The sequence below is a fragment of the Panicum virgatum genome, chromosome 8N, assembly GCF_016808335.1.
Source record: "Panicum virgatum strain AP13 chromosome 8N, P.virgatum_v5, whole genome shotgun sequence".
NCBI lineage: Eukaryota > Viridiplantae > Streptophyta > Magnoliopsida > Poales > Poaceae > Panicum > Panicum virgatum.
In genome coordinates this window covers 14,904,519-14,920,681 of record NC_053152.1, presented here as the reverse complement: position 1 = coordinate 14,920,681, position 16,163 = coordinate 14,904,519, and the positions used below count along the sequence as shown (strand labels likewise).

Sequence of the window (16,163 nt, the reverse complement as noted above, 5' to 3'; positions counted from 1 at the left end):
GAGGATGATGTTATTAGTGAAGAAGAACAATGGGAAATTAATAATAAGCTTTTATTAGAAAGCTATGAGGAAAAGGGTGAAGATATAAATGATTTATGTAGCAAAAGTTCAGAAACCAATATATTTTCTTTACAAGACAAATATAATGCCATAGAAGCAATGGAAATAGATCCAAGTTCATCAAAAAGAAGACGAGGCCCAGAGATAAATACTGAAGGAGAAAAAGAAAGACCCTCTAGAATGTCAGGAACTTGGGCACCAGAAAAAGAAGAACCTGCATATAGCTATATACCTAGACAATATAAATACATGGGTTCAAAGAGAAGAGAGTTTGAAAAAATAGTCCAATTACAAAATTACAGAAGTGATGGTGCTATATTAAATTTAGCAGCACAAGATCCTACAGATTGGCCGAAGATAATTAGTATATGAAAAGGATTAATAGTACAAAAATACATACAAAATCAACATAACATTGGAAATAGAGTAGAAGATATGCTTACATATTTAGAAACCTTTTTAGGAGAATCAGCTAAGGTTTTATGGGAGCAATGGATAGAGGCCTTTCCTAATCACTATAAAGAATTAAAAAGAGCTAGTAGTAATCTATATAATTTTGCAAATATTATATCAAGCATTGTTATATGTGAAGATCCTAAACTAGGATAATACTACATTACAGAATGAAAGACTAAAAGAAATAGAAAAACCAACATTAACAAACAGGCAAGGAATAAAAGAATTCTCTCAACACTATTTGTATAATACTACAACTGCTAAGCAAGGATACAATAAAGGGATAGTTGAGAGATATTTCAATGAAGGAAAAAGTCCAAATTACTACCTCCAAGTATACGATAGGTCCAAATAACCCCCTAAACAATTAAATAGTTTATTTAACCCCTAGTTTTCTCTAAACCAGATCAAAACACACCTTTTACGCAATCTAAAACTAGATTTGCTGACTTGGCTGGTTTTTGATGACTAAGACTGACACCTTGGTAGTCATACATGGCAAGTATCTTTAGATCCAAAACAGGCTCTGTCATGTCTTCCCTTTCTCTCGCTTGTCAATTTTATTTCGCTCGCCGCCCGCCGGCCCTCGTCTTCAGTTTCTGCGTGACAGTCAGATCAACTAGGTGAATGATACAGGAGTGGACAAGTTCATCAGCACAAACAAAAATAGGCAGGTATGTTTCCAATCCCCCAATGATGGACTCAAGTGAAGAAGCCAGCTATGAGGATAATGATGATGGTGAAGGAATCAGAAGGAAAAGCAGGTTTATAAGGTATGACAGTGAAGTCATTCCAAACTTTTGTGTTGGCATGACTTTCAGTGGCAGGGTGCAATTTAAGCAAGCCTTGATCAAGTATGGGCTGGCTACTCAAAGACACTTGAGTTTTCCTAAAGATGAAAAAGATAGGATTAGAGTGAAATGTTCATGGAAGGGTTGCCTTTGGTTCATATTTGCCTCTAAGAAGACAAACAGTGACAGATTTCAGGTCAAGACATTCAATAATGAACACATTTTTCCCAAAAGGAAGGACAATAGATTAGTCACTGGAGTAAGAATAGCCGACAAGAATGAGCATATCATTAAGGCAAACCCATAATGGAAGCTTCAGAACATCAAGGAGACTGTGTTGCTTGACATGGGTATAGATGTGTCGCTATCGAAGGTCAAGAGAACAAAGGTCATTGTGATAAGAAGGATATATGAGTCATGCAGAGGAGAGTATGCAAAGATATTTGAGTACCAAGGAAAAATACTTAGAAGCAATCCAGGGAGCACGGTTGCCATGTATTTGGACCCTGAGTATATTGACCCAGTTTTTCAGAGGATTTATGTATGCTTTGGTGCTTGCAAAAAAGGTTTCCAAGCTAGATGTAGGAAAGTAATTGGAGTAGATGGATGCTTCTTTAAGGGAACTTGCAACGATGAGCTGCTATGTGCTCTAGGTCGGGATGCAAACAACCAAATTTACCAAATAGCCTGGGTAATAGTGGAGAAAAAAAACTGAAAATTCTTGGTCATGGTTCTTGGGTTTCCTACAAAAGGATCTGCAAATTACAATAGGTGGGAGGGGCTGGGTTATAATATCAGACCAGCAAAAGGTAAATGACCTTGTTCATATCTAAATAATGGTGTGTCCATGACATATTAGTATTTTGTATTCTAATTTCATTTTTGATTCATGTAGGGTCTTCTCAATGTAGTGGCAGAATTGTTTCCTGATGTTGAGCATAGGATGTGTACAAGACACATATATGCCAACCGGAGAAAAACATATAAAGATAAAGAATTTCAGAAGCCCTTTTGGTTATGTGCAAAGGCATCAAGTGTACCATTCTTTAATTTTTGCATAGCAAAACTAGCACAATTAACTCCTGCAGGTGCCAAGGACAAGATGAACACCAACCTGAAGCATTGGAGTAGAGCATGGTTCAACCTTGGTTCCAACTGTGATAGTGTCGACAACAATATGTGTGAAAGCTTCAACAATTGGATAGTTGATATTACGGCCCATCCCATTATCTCCATGCTAGAGGGCATCAGGACCAAGGTGTATGTAAGTATTCAACAAAATAGAACCAAGTCAAATAGTTGGTCTTCAAGGATCTGTCCAAACATTCTAAAGAAACTTAACAAGTATATTAATCTCGCACAGAAATGCTCTGCAATTTGGAATGTGAAGGATGGCTTTGAAAGATCGAGTGGGACAAGAGATTCAAAGTTGATGTAGAGAGAAGAACTTGTTCTTGCATATATTGGTAGCTGGTAGGTATCCCTTTGCTCATGCCATCACTGCACTATTTCTCAGCTTAAAAGCACCTGAAGATTACATAGCTGACTGCTATTCAATTGAGCACTACAACCAAACATATGATCATTGCATGATGCCAATGGAGGGAATGCAACAGTGGCCAAGAGATCCTCACAAGCCTAAGCCTCCAACCTATGTGAAGATGGCAGGTAGTCTAAGAAAACAGAGAAGAAGGAAACTTGATGACACTACTGCAAAAAAAAAGGTTTATAGAGACGGTGAAATAGTATTTTTAGGAACGGACATTGCACCCGCCCCTGTTTTCCGCAGCTAAAAATAACTGTTTGCAGGGACAGATGCGACGTCCACCCTTTAAAAATATATATTCAAGGGCGGATCACCCCATCACTCGTTCATACAAAACAATTTTCACGGGCGGGCGAGGGGATCACCCGCCCCGACAAACTGAATAAAAAAATTAAAAAAAAGTCGGCCGGCAGGCCGCCTCGTGCCGCCCGCCTGCGTGCTCCTCCTGCCGCCGCTCGCGCGAGCACCGCCCCCCGCCTGCGTGCCGCTCGCCTGCGCACTCCTCCTGCCGCCGCTCGCGCGTCCGCCGCCCGCCGCCTCCGCGGAAGCCTGCGCGCCGCCGGCCGTCGAGCGCCGCTGCGGGATCCCCCGTCGGCTGGGCCCTCGCACCCACCGTGTCCGCGTCCGCCGCGCGCCGCTCCGCGTCCGCCGCCGCCGGGCCCGCAGCACCTGCAAAGCAAGCACGAGCAATATTCTGATGAGAAGCAACACACACACAACTACAAAGAGAGAGGACGCTCAGAATCTCATATGCGGACTCCGCTCTGCCCTACATACCATGGCCACGGCGGCGACTTTCCCAAGCTCTAGAACGCTGTGGGAGGGGGCGGGGCAGGACCATGCGCGTGGAGGATTCGAGCACGGAGCACCTGCTGGCACTGTGGGAGGGAGCCGCCATGCCAAGGTGTGGCCCGAGCCCCGCCGTCCGCCGCGCCTTGAGCCCCGCCGGCCGTCGAGCCCGCTCCGCAAGTTCCGTGTGCTCTGGAACAAAAAGAGCCAAGGGGAGAGAGAGAGGGAGATGTGCTGGGGAAAGACGAAGGAGAAGAAGAATGATAGAGGATAAGGCAGAGCAGAGGGTGCCCGAGAAGACAAGGTGTGGCCGGCCATGCCCTGCTGCAGCAGCCACCGAAATTTTTTTACCCACGTGCTGTGTTCAAACTTTCTAGGTGCGGGTAGGGCTGGAAAAAAAAAAGTTCAATTAAGCTGGCTCGGTGGCTCGTTTTAAAATTGCTCCAATTACATTCGTTCTTTTTTTAAAATAAAGATTAGTTGATTTGGAACAAAAGTCAATTTTGGCAGGCTCGGCTCGGCTCGTTATGCTCGATTTGAAGTTGAATATCAAACAACGCGGGAGACTATAATAAATACGAATATATTGATTTCGAAGAAAGCTCGAAAAAAGTCGAGGCTCGGCTCGATTCCAGCCCTAGGTGCGGGTGATGGAGTGACCCGTCCCTAGAAATGCTATTTCTATGGACAGATCATCCCATCACCTGTTCTTAAAAATAGATTATTTTTAGAGACGGACAATGGGGTGATCCGCCCTTAGAAAGCTATTTTTAAGAACGGGTGAGCTGCTACAGTGACCTCACTCTTTTTTAGGAGCAGATTACTTTTTGGCCCGCCCCTGAAAAAAAAAGCAAGGCATTCCTATAAATCGTTTTTTGTAGTAGTGTGAAGCAAAAAAGACCACAAAGGTCACTAGGGTGGGCTTGAGAGGTAACTGCAGCAAGTGTCATCAACCAGGTCAGAATAGTAGAACATATGGACCAAAGTCTAAATCAAAGAAGAGAAACATCATGATGAAAGGAAAAGAGGCAAGTAACATTTCTCATTCTTTTGCTTTTCAATTAATCATTACTCAAATGTTGTTAACTGAAATTATTGTTCCAGTTTGGAGTGCAGTGAGCCACAAAAAAAAATCCAGAAATAATGCAGCAGCTCCAGACAACACTCAAGATGAGTCCGCTAATATGCCTTCCCAAAGCAGCTTCAACAGTGCCGCGAGCAACAAAAAGAAACTAGCTACTGCCAAGCAAAAGAAAAAAACTTCCAGGCAGTAATATGCTATGCAATATGCCAGCATTCCTTATATTTCGATGTAATAATCGCTAGCTGGTAGCCTAGTAAATCAATGTACTTTACTCTCGATTAGTTACTTGGATATGTTGATTTAATTTATTTCAGTGCTACATTGTTGTTTTCAAAAATTCAGTGTTTCAATCTTCCACCATTTCTTCCAGCCATGCGCCAAGCAGCAAGCTGTGGCGAGGCAAGAGGCAGATGCCACCTATGGGCAAAGGCTGCTGTGAAGCAGGCGTTCTGCACCAAGCAGCAACAGGACAGTGCCAGGTGCTGTCGGAAGGGTGCCGGTGCCTTGCAGGCATCGTCCAACAAGATAGAAATGGGAAGAGACATGAGAAATGTTCTGTATTGGTAGGGGGTGATATGAATATAAACATAGCTGCCAGCCACGTTGGACTGCTAACGTGTTCATCCTAGTCTGCAAACCAGGTTTCTAATTCCACCTAATCAGTAAAACCGGTTTCAAATATGTATAAAATGTGTGTTTTGATCTGGTTATGAGAAAACAGGGGGTTAAGTAAACCATTTAATTGTTTAGGGGGTTATTTGGACCTACCATATAATTGGAGGTAGTAATTTGGACTTTTTCCAATTGGAAACTTGGCAACATTACCTTTGGCCTAAAGAATTCATTATACATTCTGATCATGAATATTTGAAACATATTCATAGCCAAGCTAAACTGAACAAATGTCATGCTAAATGAGTTGAATTTATTGAATCTTTTCCTTACATCATCAAACATAAGAAGGGGAAAGATAATATAATTGTCGATGCTTTGTCTAGATGTTACACCATGTTGTCTCAACTTGATTGTCGCATTTTTTTGGTTGGAATCGATTAAGGGAAAATATGAATTTGATGCAGATTTTAAAGATGTGTTTGAGAATTGTGATGAATAATGGATATTTTTTTAGAGCTAACCGCCTATGCATTCCAGTTTGTTCCTTTCATCTTTTGTTGTTACAGGAGGCGCATGGAGGCGGTTTGATGGGACACTTTGGTGTCAAGAAGATGGAGAAAGTTTTGGCCACAAACTTCTTTTGACCAAAGATGAGGCGAAATGTAGAGTGGTTCGTGATTCGGTGCACAACATGTCAAAAAGCTAAGTCTCATTTGAATCCACATGGTTTATACATGCCCCTTCCTATTCCTTTTATTCTTTGGGCAGATATTTGTATGGATTCTGTTTTGGGATTGTCTAGGACTAAGAGGGGAGGGATAGCATCTTTGTTGTGGTGGATCGTTTTTCTAAGATGGCATGCTTTATACCATGTCATAAAAGTGATGATGTTGTTCATATTTCTGACCTCTTCTTCAAAGAGATTGTTCATTTGCATGGTATGCCTTCTACTATTGTTTCAGATGGCTATGCTAAATTCTTAAGTCACTTTTGGCGCACATTGTGGAACAAGTTGGGAACAAAGCTTCTACTTTCTACAACTTGTCACCCACAAACGGATGGTCAAACTAAGGTTGTGAATAGAACATTATCTACTATGTTGAGAGCGGTTTTGAAGAAAAATTTGAACATGTGGGAAGAGTATTTGCCGCATGTGGAATTTGCTTACAATCGGGCGGAACACTCTACCAAGGTAAGTCCTTTTCAGGTAGTGTATGGTTTTAACCCATGTGCTCATATTGATCTTTTACCTCTACCTACTACTGATCGGATACATCTTAATGCTGAAGAATGTGCTGATTTTATTCTAAAAATTCATGAAACAACTAAAGCAAACATTGAGAAGATGAATGAAAAGTACAAACTTGCTAGTAGTAAAGGTAAAAAAGGAAGTTAATCTTGATGTAGGTGATTTGGTTTGGTTGCACTTGAGAAAACATAGATTTCCAGAGCTACGAAAGTCTAAGTTAATGCCAAGGGCTGCTGGTATAAAGTGTGCAATATGAATAATCTCTTTGAAGACTTGATGGTATATCAGTTTTCACTTTGCAGAGGTTGCACACTTTACCCACAAGTCGTGTTACCCATCACGTAGTGCTGATCACCACACTTCCTAAGGTATGGTTGCATGGGTACACTACGAGACCTTTACAAAGACTCCCTACCTAGTAGTAGCCCGCTAATGTTTCAGTTGCTAGGCGAGTGCACCCTCCCCCAAAGCGAGTGTACCTTATAGGCATACCAAAGCCCTTTGGCAGGCCGAGTACCCCTCTTGAACCTAGTCCCCCCTCTTGCGCCTTTTGGTAAGCTACTAACAAGCTAGAGAAATCTAATTAATCAACCAAGACCAGAGCCATATAGTCCTTGTGGTTGCGCTGTTTTTTCCGGGTGATCGCTCCATGGTTGATTTTAGTTAACCTCACCAATTCCACACATTGTTCCAAAAGGTATAAGGTATAACATCATTTCTCAGTTATTGCTTTCATAAATCACCCGTAACTATTGTTCAGCAACTAAGTAAGCTACCCAAAAGAATTTTATAAAAATAACTTGGCTATTTAAGGATATGGATGAACAAGAAGAATAATAGGAACCCATAAAATTAATGCATGCAAGGGTATCATAAATAAATATTATTTAGACAAAATATGATCAAGGAATATACTTGTCTTTATTCCAAACAATAGCTGCTCCGAGTCTTTAACACTTACTCTTGAAACTCTTCATCTTTATAGCTCTCGAACTGCGCTTCTTTCTACTCGTGACAAGCATCGGGTATAAACATACAAGAAACAAACAAGAACAAGAACAACTAAGAACAAAGCATAAAGAAAAGAAAATCATTACTAGAACACACTAAAAGAGAGGGCTCGAAGCTACGATCGTGAGAGCGCAATAGGAATTGAAAATGGAACTAAGTTTGAAAAGATACAGCTATCTATCGTAAGATTTATTTTATAAAAGAAAAGAAAACTAAAAGCTGTATTTATTTTAATTATAAAAAATACATGTAAAGGATATTTAAATAAATACCCAAGATTATAATTAACTCATATTAATTTGTACTTGTAAAGACGAGATAGACTTAGTCATATGTTATTTATCAAGTTTTGATCTAACTTATACAAATTAATTATTTAACTAGCAAATAAAAGACAAGTGAGAACATCTAGCGTAAAACTTTATGATCCGTGGTTTGAACTAAACAAGTAATGTTGGTATTAATCAATTTAACATTAATTATGAAAACCGAGTTAGAACTCTAAATTTGCTTTAAATTTGAAAAGCTAGTTTAAATAATTATTAAGCTACAGTACTAAACTATCACGCACACTAAAACAAAACTAACGCAAAAAGAACGACTCGAAACGAAGCTAAAATGATTCTTCTATGAGCTGTCCAGGGTTTCAGGGCTAAACATGATAATCTGCAGATTTAAAGCACCATAATCTGCAGATTTCAGGGGCTAGCAGATGAATTTCGCAAGGCACAGGCAACAGCGCTCACGGAAAGATTAAAGGCTGGAGTCAGATGTCACAGAACAGTCCAAATAATACCGATCAAGTGCACTAATTAACCATTTAACTTAATCCTCCGCTACTGCACTTCACCAGTACACTCAGACTGCCTGCTTTAACCAGGATCGATTGCACAGGAACTCTCGCCAAAAGACGAGCACAGTTGATTACAAGCAACAAAGGTTTTCAAACTTAACTTACAACCAGAGTTAAACAAAAGTCTCCAAATTAATTTACAATAAAGTTTTACAAGCCAGAGTTACATTTCGAATACAGAGTTCAAACGCAGCGGAAAAAAATACAAACGGTTTGAAACAAGCATCAAAATACCGTACGGTAGATAACGTCGATGACAAAAGACGAGCTTCACATCTTGCCCACTGATGTGAGGCTCACCTGCCTGCACTTCATGGAGAAGACGGAACCCACTCGACCGTCCAACCTGGAGGAAGAGGCTGACCACTCCAGGACGCACTGATTTCCTCGAAGACTTCCGGAATACAACCTGCTCAGAAGGGTTACAACCAAACCCTGAGTATTCTAATACTCAGCAAGGCTTACCCGTCTATGGGTATACTTAGCCCATTATCTAGACATGCACAGCTCTTTGGCTCTGGAGTTATTTTGCTGAAAAGCTACTAATACTGGATCCTTACTTTCAATATTTTAGCTCCAATTGTGTTGATAGCTAGAAACTAGATTTGCCTAGTTCTCTAGAGCACACATGGTTAATCATATTATCTTTTCAATAACATCAGCATAAAAACATCTTTTCTCTTTCTGTCCTTTCAATACTTACTACGATGCGATGCATTGACCAAGGCTCTCATATCCGCGAGTCACGGCGAATCGATCCGATTTAACCTTGCAAGGTGGACCTAACTCACACGACACGTGAAAACCCCGTCGGGCCACACACGTCAACTGTTCCCATAATTACCCCAAAGTCTGAATCAAGCCCGCAAACACCCGGATGATGAGCCCCGCACGTGCGAACACCCAGTGAACCCGTGGGCTACTTCACCATCCGTCAACCCTACCCAGCACCGCAGGTCGAGACCCAGATTCCGACGCAATTAAGGTAATTAGCTTACCGGTTTTGACTACCTCCTACTTCCGGCATGTGGTTAGTACTGTTCAATCCTCAGTCAAAGGGCCAACAACGGAACGGTCCTCAATCGACGCAGGCGGAGACTCAACTTTCCTTAATCAATAATCATGTCCAACTTTACCTCCGCCCGGTCTCCAATTTCCTTCTCATTGCATTATTACTTAAAACACTGGCTGAAGTAACAACCCTATATCTCGCGGGTGACAGGAAATCACCCGTCTTCTACCGAGTTTACTTAAGCATAGCGGTGCTAGCGATAACTACACTAGTAAGGACACTAGGTTATCAAGATTATGCATCTATGGTTCCAATCAATACCTTGAACGTAAATGCACAATACTTTAAATATAACATGGAGTAATGAAAATAAGGGATATGCTCCGGTGCTTGCCTTGCAAGTCAGCAGGGTTAGTGACTTCTTCGGAAGTGTGCTCAACGGCTTCCTCCTGCTGCTCTTCTGCTTGCGGCTCCTGGACCGGCTCAACGATCAGCTCGTAGGCGACTTCGGTGTCGGCGGCTACACGAGGAAAATATGCCATGCATGAGACTCAAGAAATGATGCAAAGCACTACTCACAACGAAAGACATGGACCAAACTCCAAAAGCGTCTACAGAGCAACCTTACAACTAGGGTTACGATAGCAATGGTTTAGAACGGATGTGCAGCTTTTGGTTCTAAGGCCTTTTTAGCCTGAAGTGTTTCCTATCAAGCAAAAGTTACGAACTCGCTTCGAAGGATTAACATAACTCTAGAGCAGCATGAATCAAAACAGGAGCTTGCTTGAATGAGATTACACATGCATGAAACAATAATCAAATAACCACACTTATAAAAGAAAAGTGTAGCTAGGAGCCAAATAAAAGCAAGGACTCGACATGCAGATATGATCAAGCCACAAGAAGTTACCAAAATAACATGATTTTGATAAGCATGCCACATAAATTTTCCAATATTTATTGACGACAAAAAGCATTTATTTTAACCCTAGAAAAGAAATCAAACACTAATAGATCCACAAACATGTACACAGGATATGCACCTGAAACTTTTTCAGTGGACTACACATCCAAAGAGTAATCTACTGAGTAAATTTCATAATTTTTAGAGCAACGAAACAACCGAAATTAAATAAACTAGTTTAAACACAAAATACAATTTAAGCATGGGCAAAAGTGACATTTTTCATGCATTAGCATTTTTCTACTGAAGATCTTGATTTTAGAAACTTAACAAAATTTAGTTTGCATTTTTGGGATTTTTCTGCATTTTTCTACGATTTTTGGAAGATTTCTGTAGAACTCAACAAAAATAAATAAAACCACCCCTAATATCCTGACCTGTGGGTCCCACTTGACAGAGAGAGAGATGGGGAGGGGCGCCCCCCTGCTTCACTGCCCGCCCCGGCTGCGCGTTGGTGGCGCGCCCGCGCGAGCGCGGCGGGCCGGCGGCGCAAGCAGGGCAGGGCCCACGCCCAGGGGCCAGCACGCCCGCGGCCAGTGCAGGGGCGCGCACGGGGGCGGCCTAGGGCGGAGCCGGCGGCGGCGTTAGCGCGGCGGCGGCAGCTCGTGGCGGCGCGGGGTGGCGGCGCCGTTCCAGCCGCGGCGAGGCAAGGCGGCCGCGGGGAGGGGCGGCGCAGCACAACGGGAGGCCAAGCGGCCCAGGGGCGCACGGCGGCGCTGCGGGAGCCCGCGCGGAGGCGGCCCGCGACGGCACAGCGGCGGTGCTCGGCCATTCAATGCGGCGCGGCGGTGGTCCAACGCTGGCGGCCGCGGAATCGAGCGGGGATAGGGTTGGAAAGGGAGAGGACAGCGCGGAGAAGCTCACCGGCGACTCAATTTGAGCGGAGGGAGATCAGAAGGTGGAGCTCGACGGTGAGGCAGAGCTTCAGCACGGAGCAACAATGGCGGACGCGGCGCAGGCACTGATTCGGCCTAGGGTTGGCTCGAACGAGCTCGGGAACGGGACGGCGTGCGTGCTGGGCAAGGCGAGGAAGGTCGAGGGAGGTCGAGGCGCGAGGAAATGGCGGCGAGACGGCGGTGGGCGGCCAGCACAGCTCCGGCGACGGCAAGCAGCGGGGCTAGGGTTGCTCGGCTCTGCTCGCGGCGCGAGGAAGGGGAACGAAAGGGAAAACGGACACGGCTCTGGGAGAGGGAATAAGGACAGCGTGCGAGCACGACAGGCGAGGATCGCCGACGGCCGACGCGTGGCGACCCCAACGTCGAGGCCGGCGAGGCACTGACCAAACGGGGGCACAGTAACTGAATTTGTGTGATTTTAGCCGACTTTGACCGTCCAAAGCTCCAAATTTTACATTGGAACAAGAAATTTGGCCAAAATAAAAGTTGTAGAGGACGAGAAAATCTACAACTTTGCTTTTGGGCGAAAGTTAAATTGAAGCTCGGATCAGAGACAGAAACGCGATCGAACACTGCTAAACGATGTTTACCGCGCGAACTCGATTAACGCTAACAATTGTGTTTAACCTTAATTAGCGATTAATCACGGCATTAGCATCAAAACTAACACCGGGGTGTTACAGCCTTCCCCCCTTAGAGGAATCTCGTCCCGAGATTCAGGCACGAGGGAACGTATAAGATGAGATGGGGCAAGTGAGAAGTACCTTGGTGAGCATTTAAAAAGTCTGGATACTTGGATCTCAGAAATTCTTCTTTCTCCCAAGTAGCTTCTTCTTCGGAGTGATTACTCCATTGAACCTTGTAGAATCGGTTGGTGGTGCGACGAGTAACTCGGTCCTTGCGATCAATAATCTTAATAGGATGCTCAGGATAAGTGAGATCAGACTCTAACTGAATTGAGTCACTATCAATAGCTTCAGTCGGTACTCTAAGACACTTCTTGAGTTGTGACACATGAAAGATGTTATGAATTGCCGAAAAATTCGCTGGAAGATCTAACCGATAAGCCACAGGACCGCATCTTTCCACAATGGGATATGGACCAATGTAGCGGGGTGCTAATTTTCCTTTTACTCCAAATCTGTGAACACCTTTCCAAGGTGATACTTTTAAGTATACATGGTCACCAACTTTAAAGACGAGTGGATCAGTCCTTTTGTCAGCGTAGCTCTTCTGCCGAGACTGCGCGATTTTCAAATTTTCTTGAATAAGACGGACTTGTTCTTCGGCTTCTTGAACCATGTCGGGACCAAAGATAGTCCTTTCACCTGCTTCAGATCAATTCAAAGGTGTTCGACATCGACGACCGTACAAGGCTTCAAATGGTGCCATTTTGATGCTCTCTTGATAGCTATTGTTATAAGAGAATTCAGCTAATGGCAAACATTGATTCCATTTCTGTGGATAGGCTAAGACACAAGCACGGAGCATATCTTCTAAAATCTGATTGATTCTCTCCGTTTGACCATCTGTTTGAGGGTGGTAAGCAGAGCTGCGAATCACACGGGTTCCTAAGCAAGTATGCAATTGTTCCCAAAAGCGAGCAGTGAATTGGCTTCCACGATCAGAGATGATAGTCTTGGGTATACCATGCAGACATAAGATACGCTCAATATATAACTCAGCATATCTTTTTGTGGCATAACGAGTACTGACTAGAATAAAATGTGCTGACTTGGTTAGTCTATCAACCACAACCCATATAGAGTCATAGCCCTTCTGAGTCCGAGGCAATCTGACTATGAAATCCATACTAATATCTTCCCATTTCCATTCAGGAATACTCAAAGGCTGCAGGGTTCCTGCTGGCTTGAGATGACTAGCTTTAACTCTGCGACAGATGTCACACTCGGACACATATTTAGCGACCTCTCTTTTCATCCGAGTCCACCAAAATCGTTGTTTCAGGTCTTGGTACATCTTGTTGCTACCAGGATGGATGGACAGTCAGGAAGTATGAGCTTCATCAAGAATTTGCTTTCGGAGTTCAAAATCCTTAGGTACCACTATTCGGTTCTTGAACCATAACACATTCTCACTATCTTGGTGGAAACAGTTTACTTTTGGATCTCCTTCTGATAATCTTCTTTGAATTTCCTTTACTCCTTTATCTTTCTTTTGTGCTTCGATGATCAGATCACAAAGAGTAGGAGTAAGTTCTAGATGAGCCAATGTGCCATGGGGTACAATGCTCAAGTTTAGCTTTTCCATCTCAAAACAGAGAGACTCACTCAAGGGTATAGCAGAGAGGCAATGACAGTGAGCCTTGCGGCTTAACGCATCAGCAACCACATTTGCTTTTCCTGGATGGTAGTGCACTTTGAGCTCATAATCTTTAATCAACTCGAGCCATCATCTTTGACGCATGTTCAGATCAGATTGGGTGAAAAGATATTTGAGGCTCTTGTGATCTGTATAAATGTTACACTTCGTGCCCAGAAGATAATGTCGCCAGATCTTCAAAGAATGGACTACAGCTGCTAATTCCAAATCATGTGTGGGATAGTTCTCTTCATGACGCTTGAGTGATCGAGAAGCATAAGCAATCACCCGATTCTCTTGCATCAAAACACAGTCAATTCCGGTGCCCGAAGCATCACAATAAACATCGAATGGTTTTGTAGTATCTGGTTGAGCTAAGATTGGTGCTGAAGTAAGTAGAGTTCTTAACTTCCGGAAAGCTGCCTCACATTGGTCACTCCAATAGAATTTGGTACCTTTCTTGAGAAGTTCAGTCATAGGTTTAGCAATTCTGGAAAATTCCGGTATGAACCGACGATAATAACCCGCTAACCCTAAGAAACTTCGGATTTCTGCCACTGAGGTTGGAGCCTTCCAGTTCAGTACATCCTGTACTTTACTGGGATCAACAGAGATACCCTCAGTCATAATAACATGACCTAGAAATGGAACTTCCTTTAGCCAAAATTCGCACTTGCTGAGCTTAGCATATAGCTGATGTTCCCTGAGACGCTGGAGTACTATATGAAGATGCTGAGCATGTTCTGCTTCCGTCTTGGAATAGATTAAGATATCATCAATGAATACCACAACGAATTTATCCAGCTCTGGCATGAACATCGAATTCATGAGATACATGAAGTAGGCTGGAGCATTGGTTAATCCAAAGGACATGACTAAATACTCATAAAGACCATAACGAGTGGAGAATGCTGTTTTTGGTATATCTGATGGCTGGATTTTGATTTGATGATAACCAGATCGAAGATCTATTTTCGAGAAGAATTTGGCACCGACTAGTTGATCAAAGAGGATATCAATGCGAGGAAGAGGATATTTGTTTTTGATAGTGACCGCATTCAAAGGTCGATAGTCCACACACAATCTCAACCCATGATCTTTCTTTTTCACGAACAAGGCTGGACAACCCCATGGTGAAGTACTTGGTCGAATGAAACCCTTATCTAATAACTCTTGCAACTGAACTTTCAATTCAGCTAACTCACTTGGAGTCATTCTGTATGGTCTTCGAGATATGGGTGCTGTGCCGGGCTGTAACTCAATGACAAATTCAATATCCCGATCGGGAGGCATGCCTGGCAAGTCCTCCAGAAACACATCGGGGTATTCACAAACCACCGGAATTACTTCTAGAATCTTCCCCTCAAGATGGTATATGATAGTGGTTGGAATTTCACGCTGGGAAAGATGAATATTCAAAATGCCATGTGTGGAAGAATTGATTCGGACAATGCGAGATGAAGTGTCAAGGATAACACGATGTTCCTCCATCCAATTCATTCCAAGAATGATATCTATTCCTTGGTTTGGAAGAACAATGAGATCGGTCTAGAAAACTTTCCCACCTAGGTCAAGGGATACACCCGGAACAGATTGATCGGCTTTTAACGGTGCACCCGGTGCATGAATAATATATGGTCTTTTCATGTGGGTTACTTGTAAGTTGAGCCGTGCTACGCACGCTTCGCTGATAAATGTATGAGATGCTCCGGAATCAAATAACACAACAACAGGGTGCTGGTTAACGGAAAACATACCCGTCATCACTTGAGTGCCCTCAATAACATTCTCCAGTGCAGTGTAGTTCACACGACCGGTCTTTGCAGGTACAGTCTTTTTCTTATTATCTTGAGTACTAGAAGTTGAAATTGGTGTAGGAGGTTGGTAATTGATTTGTCTACGTGGCATGGTACAATCACGTGCAAAATGCCCAGGAAGCCTGCAGTTATAACAAGGATAGTTGCTGGGGCGTACAAACTGCGAAGCGGGAGGTCTCTGCCCTTGCTGTGGCGCTGGGAGACGTGGTACCCACGTCTGCTGTTTTGGCGGCCTAGCGACTCAACGGCCTTGCTGCGGTAGATGACTTGGAGTCCGCTGACTTCCCGTCTGTACTAGCTTGTACCTCTGGGGCGCACTGCTGGAAGATACAACAGGTGCCTTCCTCTTTTTGTCGGCCTTATGAGCTAAGGTAGCATCTTCTTGAGTAATAGCCTTATTAACCAGTTCTGTAAAATTGGCACAAGTAGTTAGGGCCAGTTTGTCCTGCAGCTTGGTATTCAATCCTCTCCTGAAGCAATCCTGCCTCTTTTCATCACTATCCACATGAAAACCACCATACTGAGCTAACTGGTTGAAGGTTTGAGCATATTGAAGAACAGTATTGTTTCCTTACTTCAATTCCAGGAACTCTGCCATCTTCCTTCTCATCAGACTAGTAGGAATATGATGGGCCTTGAATGTTGCCACAAACTCATTCCAAGTAAGACGCGCACCAGCGGGGAGTAGAGACTTGTGA

The 16,163-nt window shown here is 43.3% G+C and overlaps 1 protein-coding gene across 1 annotated transcript; it reads right to left on the bottom strand.

The window, feature by feature from the left end:
• Positions 1 to 3,009: 3,009 nt before the first annotated feature.
• On the bottom strand, positions 3,010 to 3,966 carry LOC120685645. Its single transcript, XM_039967698.1, has 2 exons — positions 3,631 to 3,966; positions 3,010 to 3,522 (listed from the first exon to the last, which is right to left on the bottom strand). Exons 1-2 carry the CDS (start codon positions 3,749 to 3,751, stop codon positions 3,245 to 3,247), a joined length of 399 nt encoding a protein of 132 aa, XP_039823632.1. The 5' UTR covers positions 3,752 to 3,966; the 3' UTR covers positions 3,010 to 3,244.
• Between the last annotated feature and the right edge of the window lie 12,197 nt (positions 3,967 to 16,163).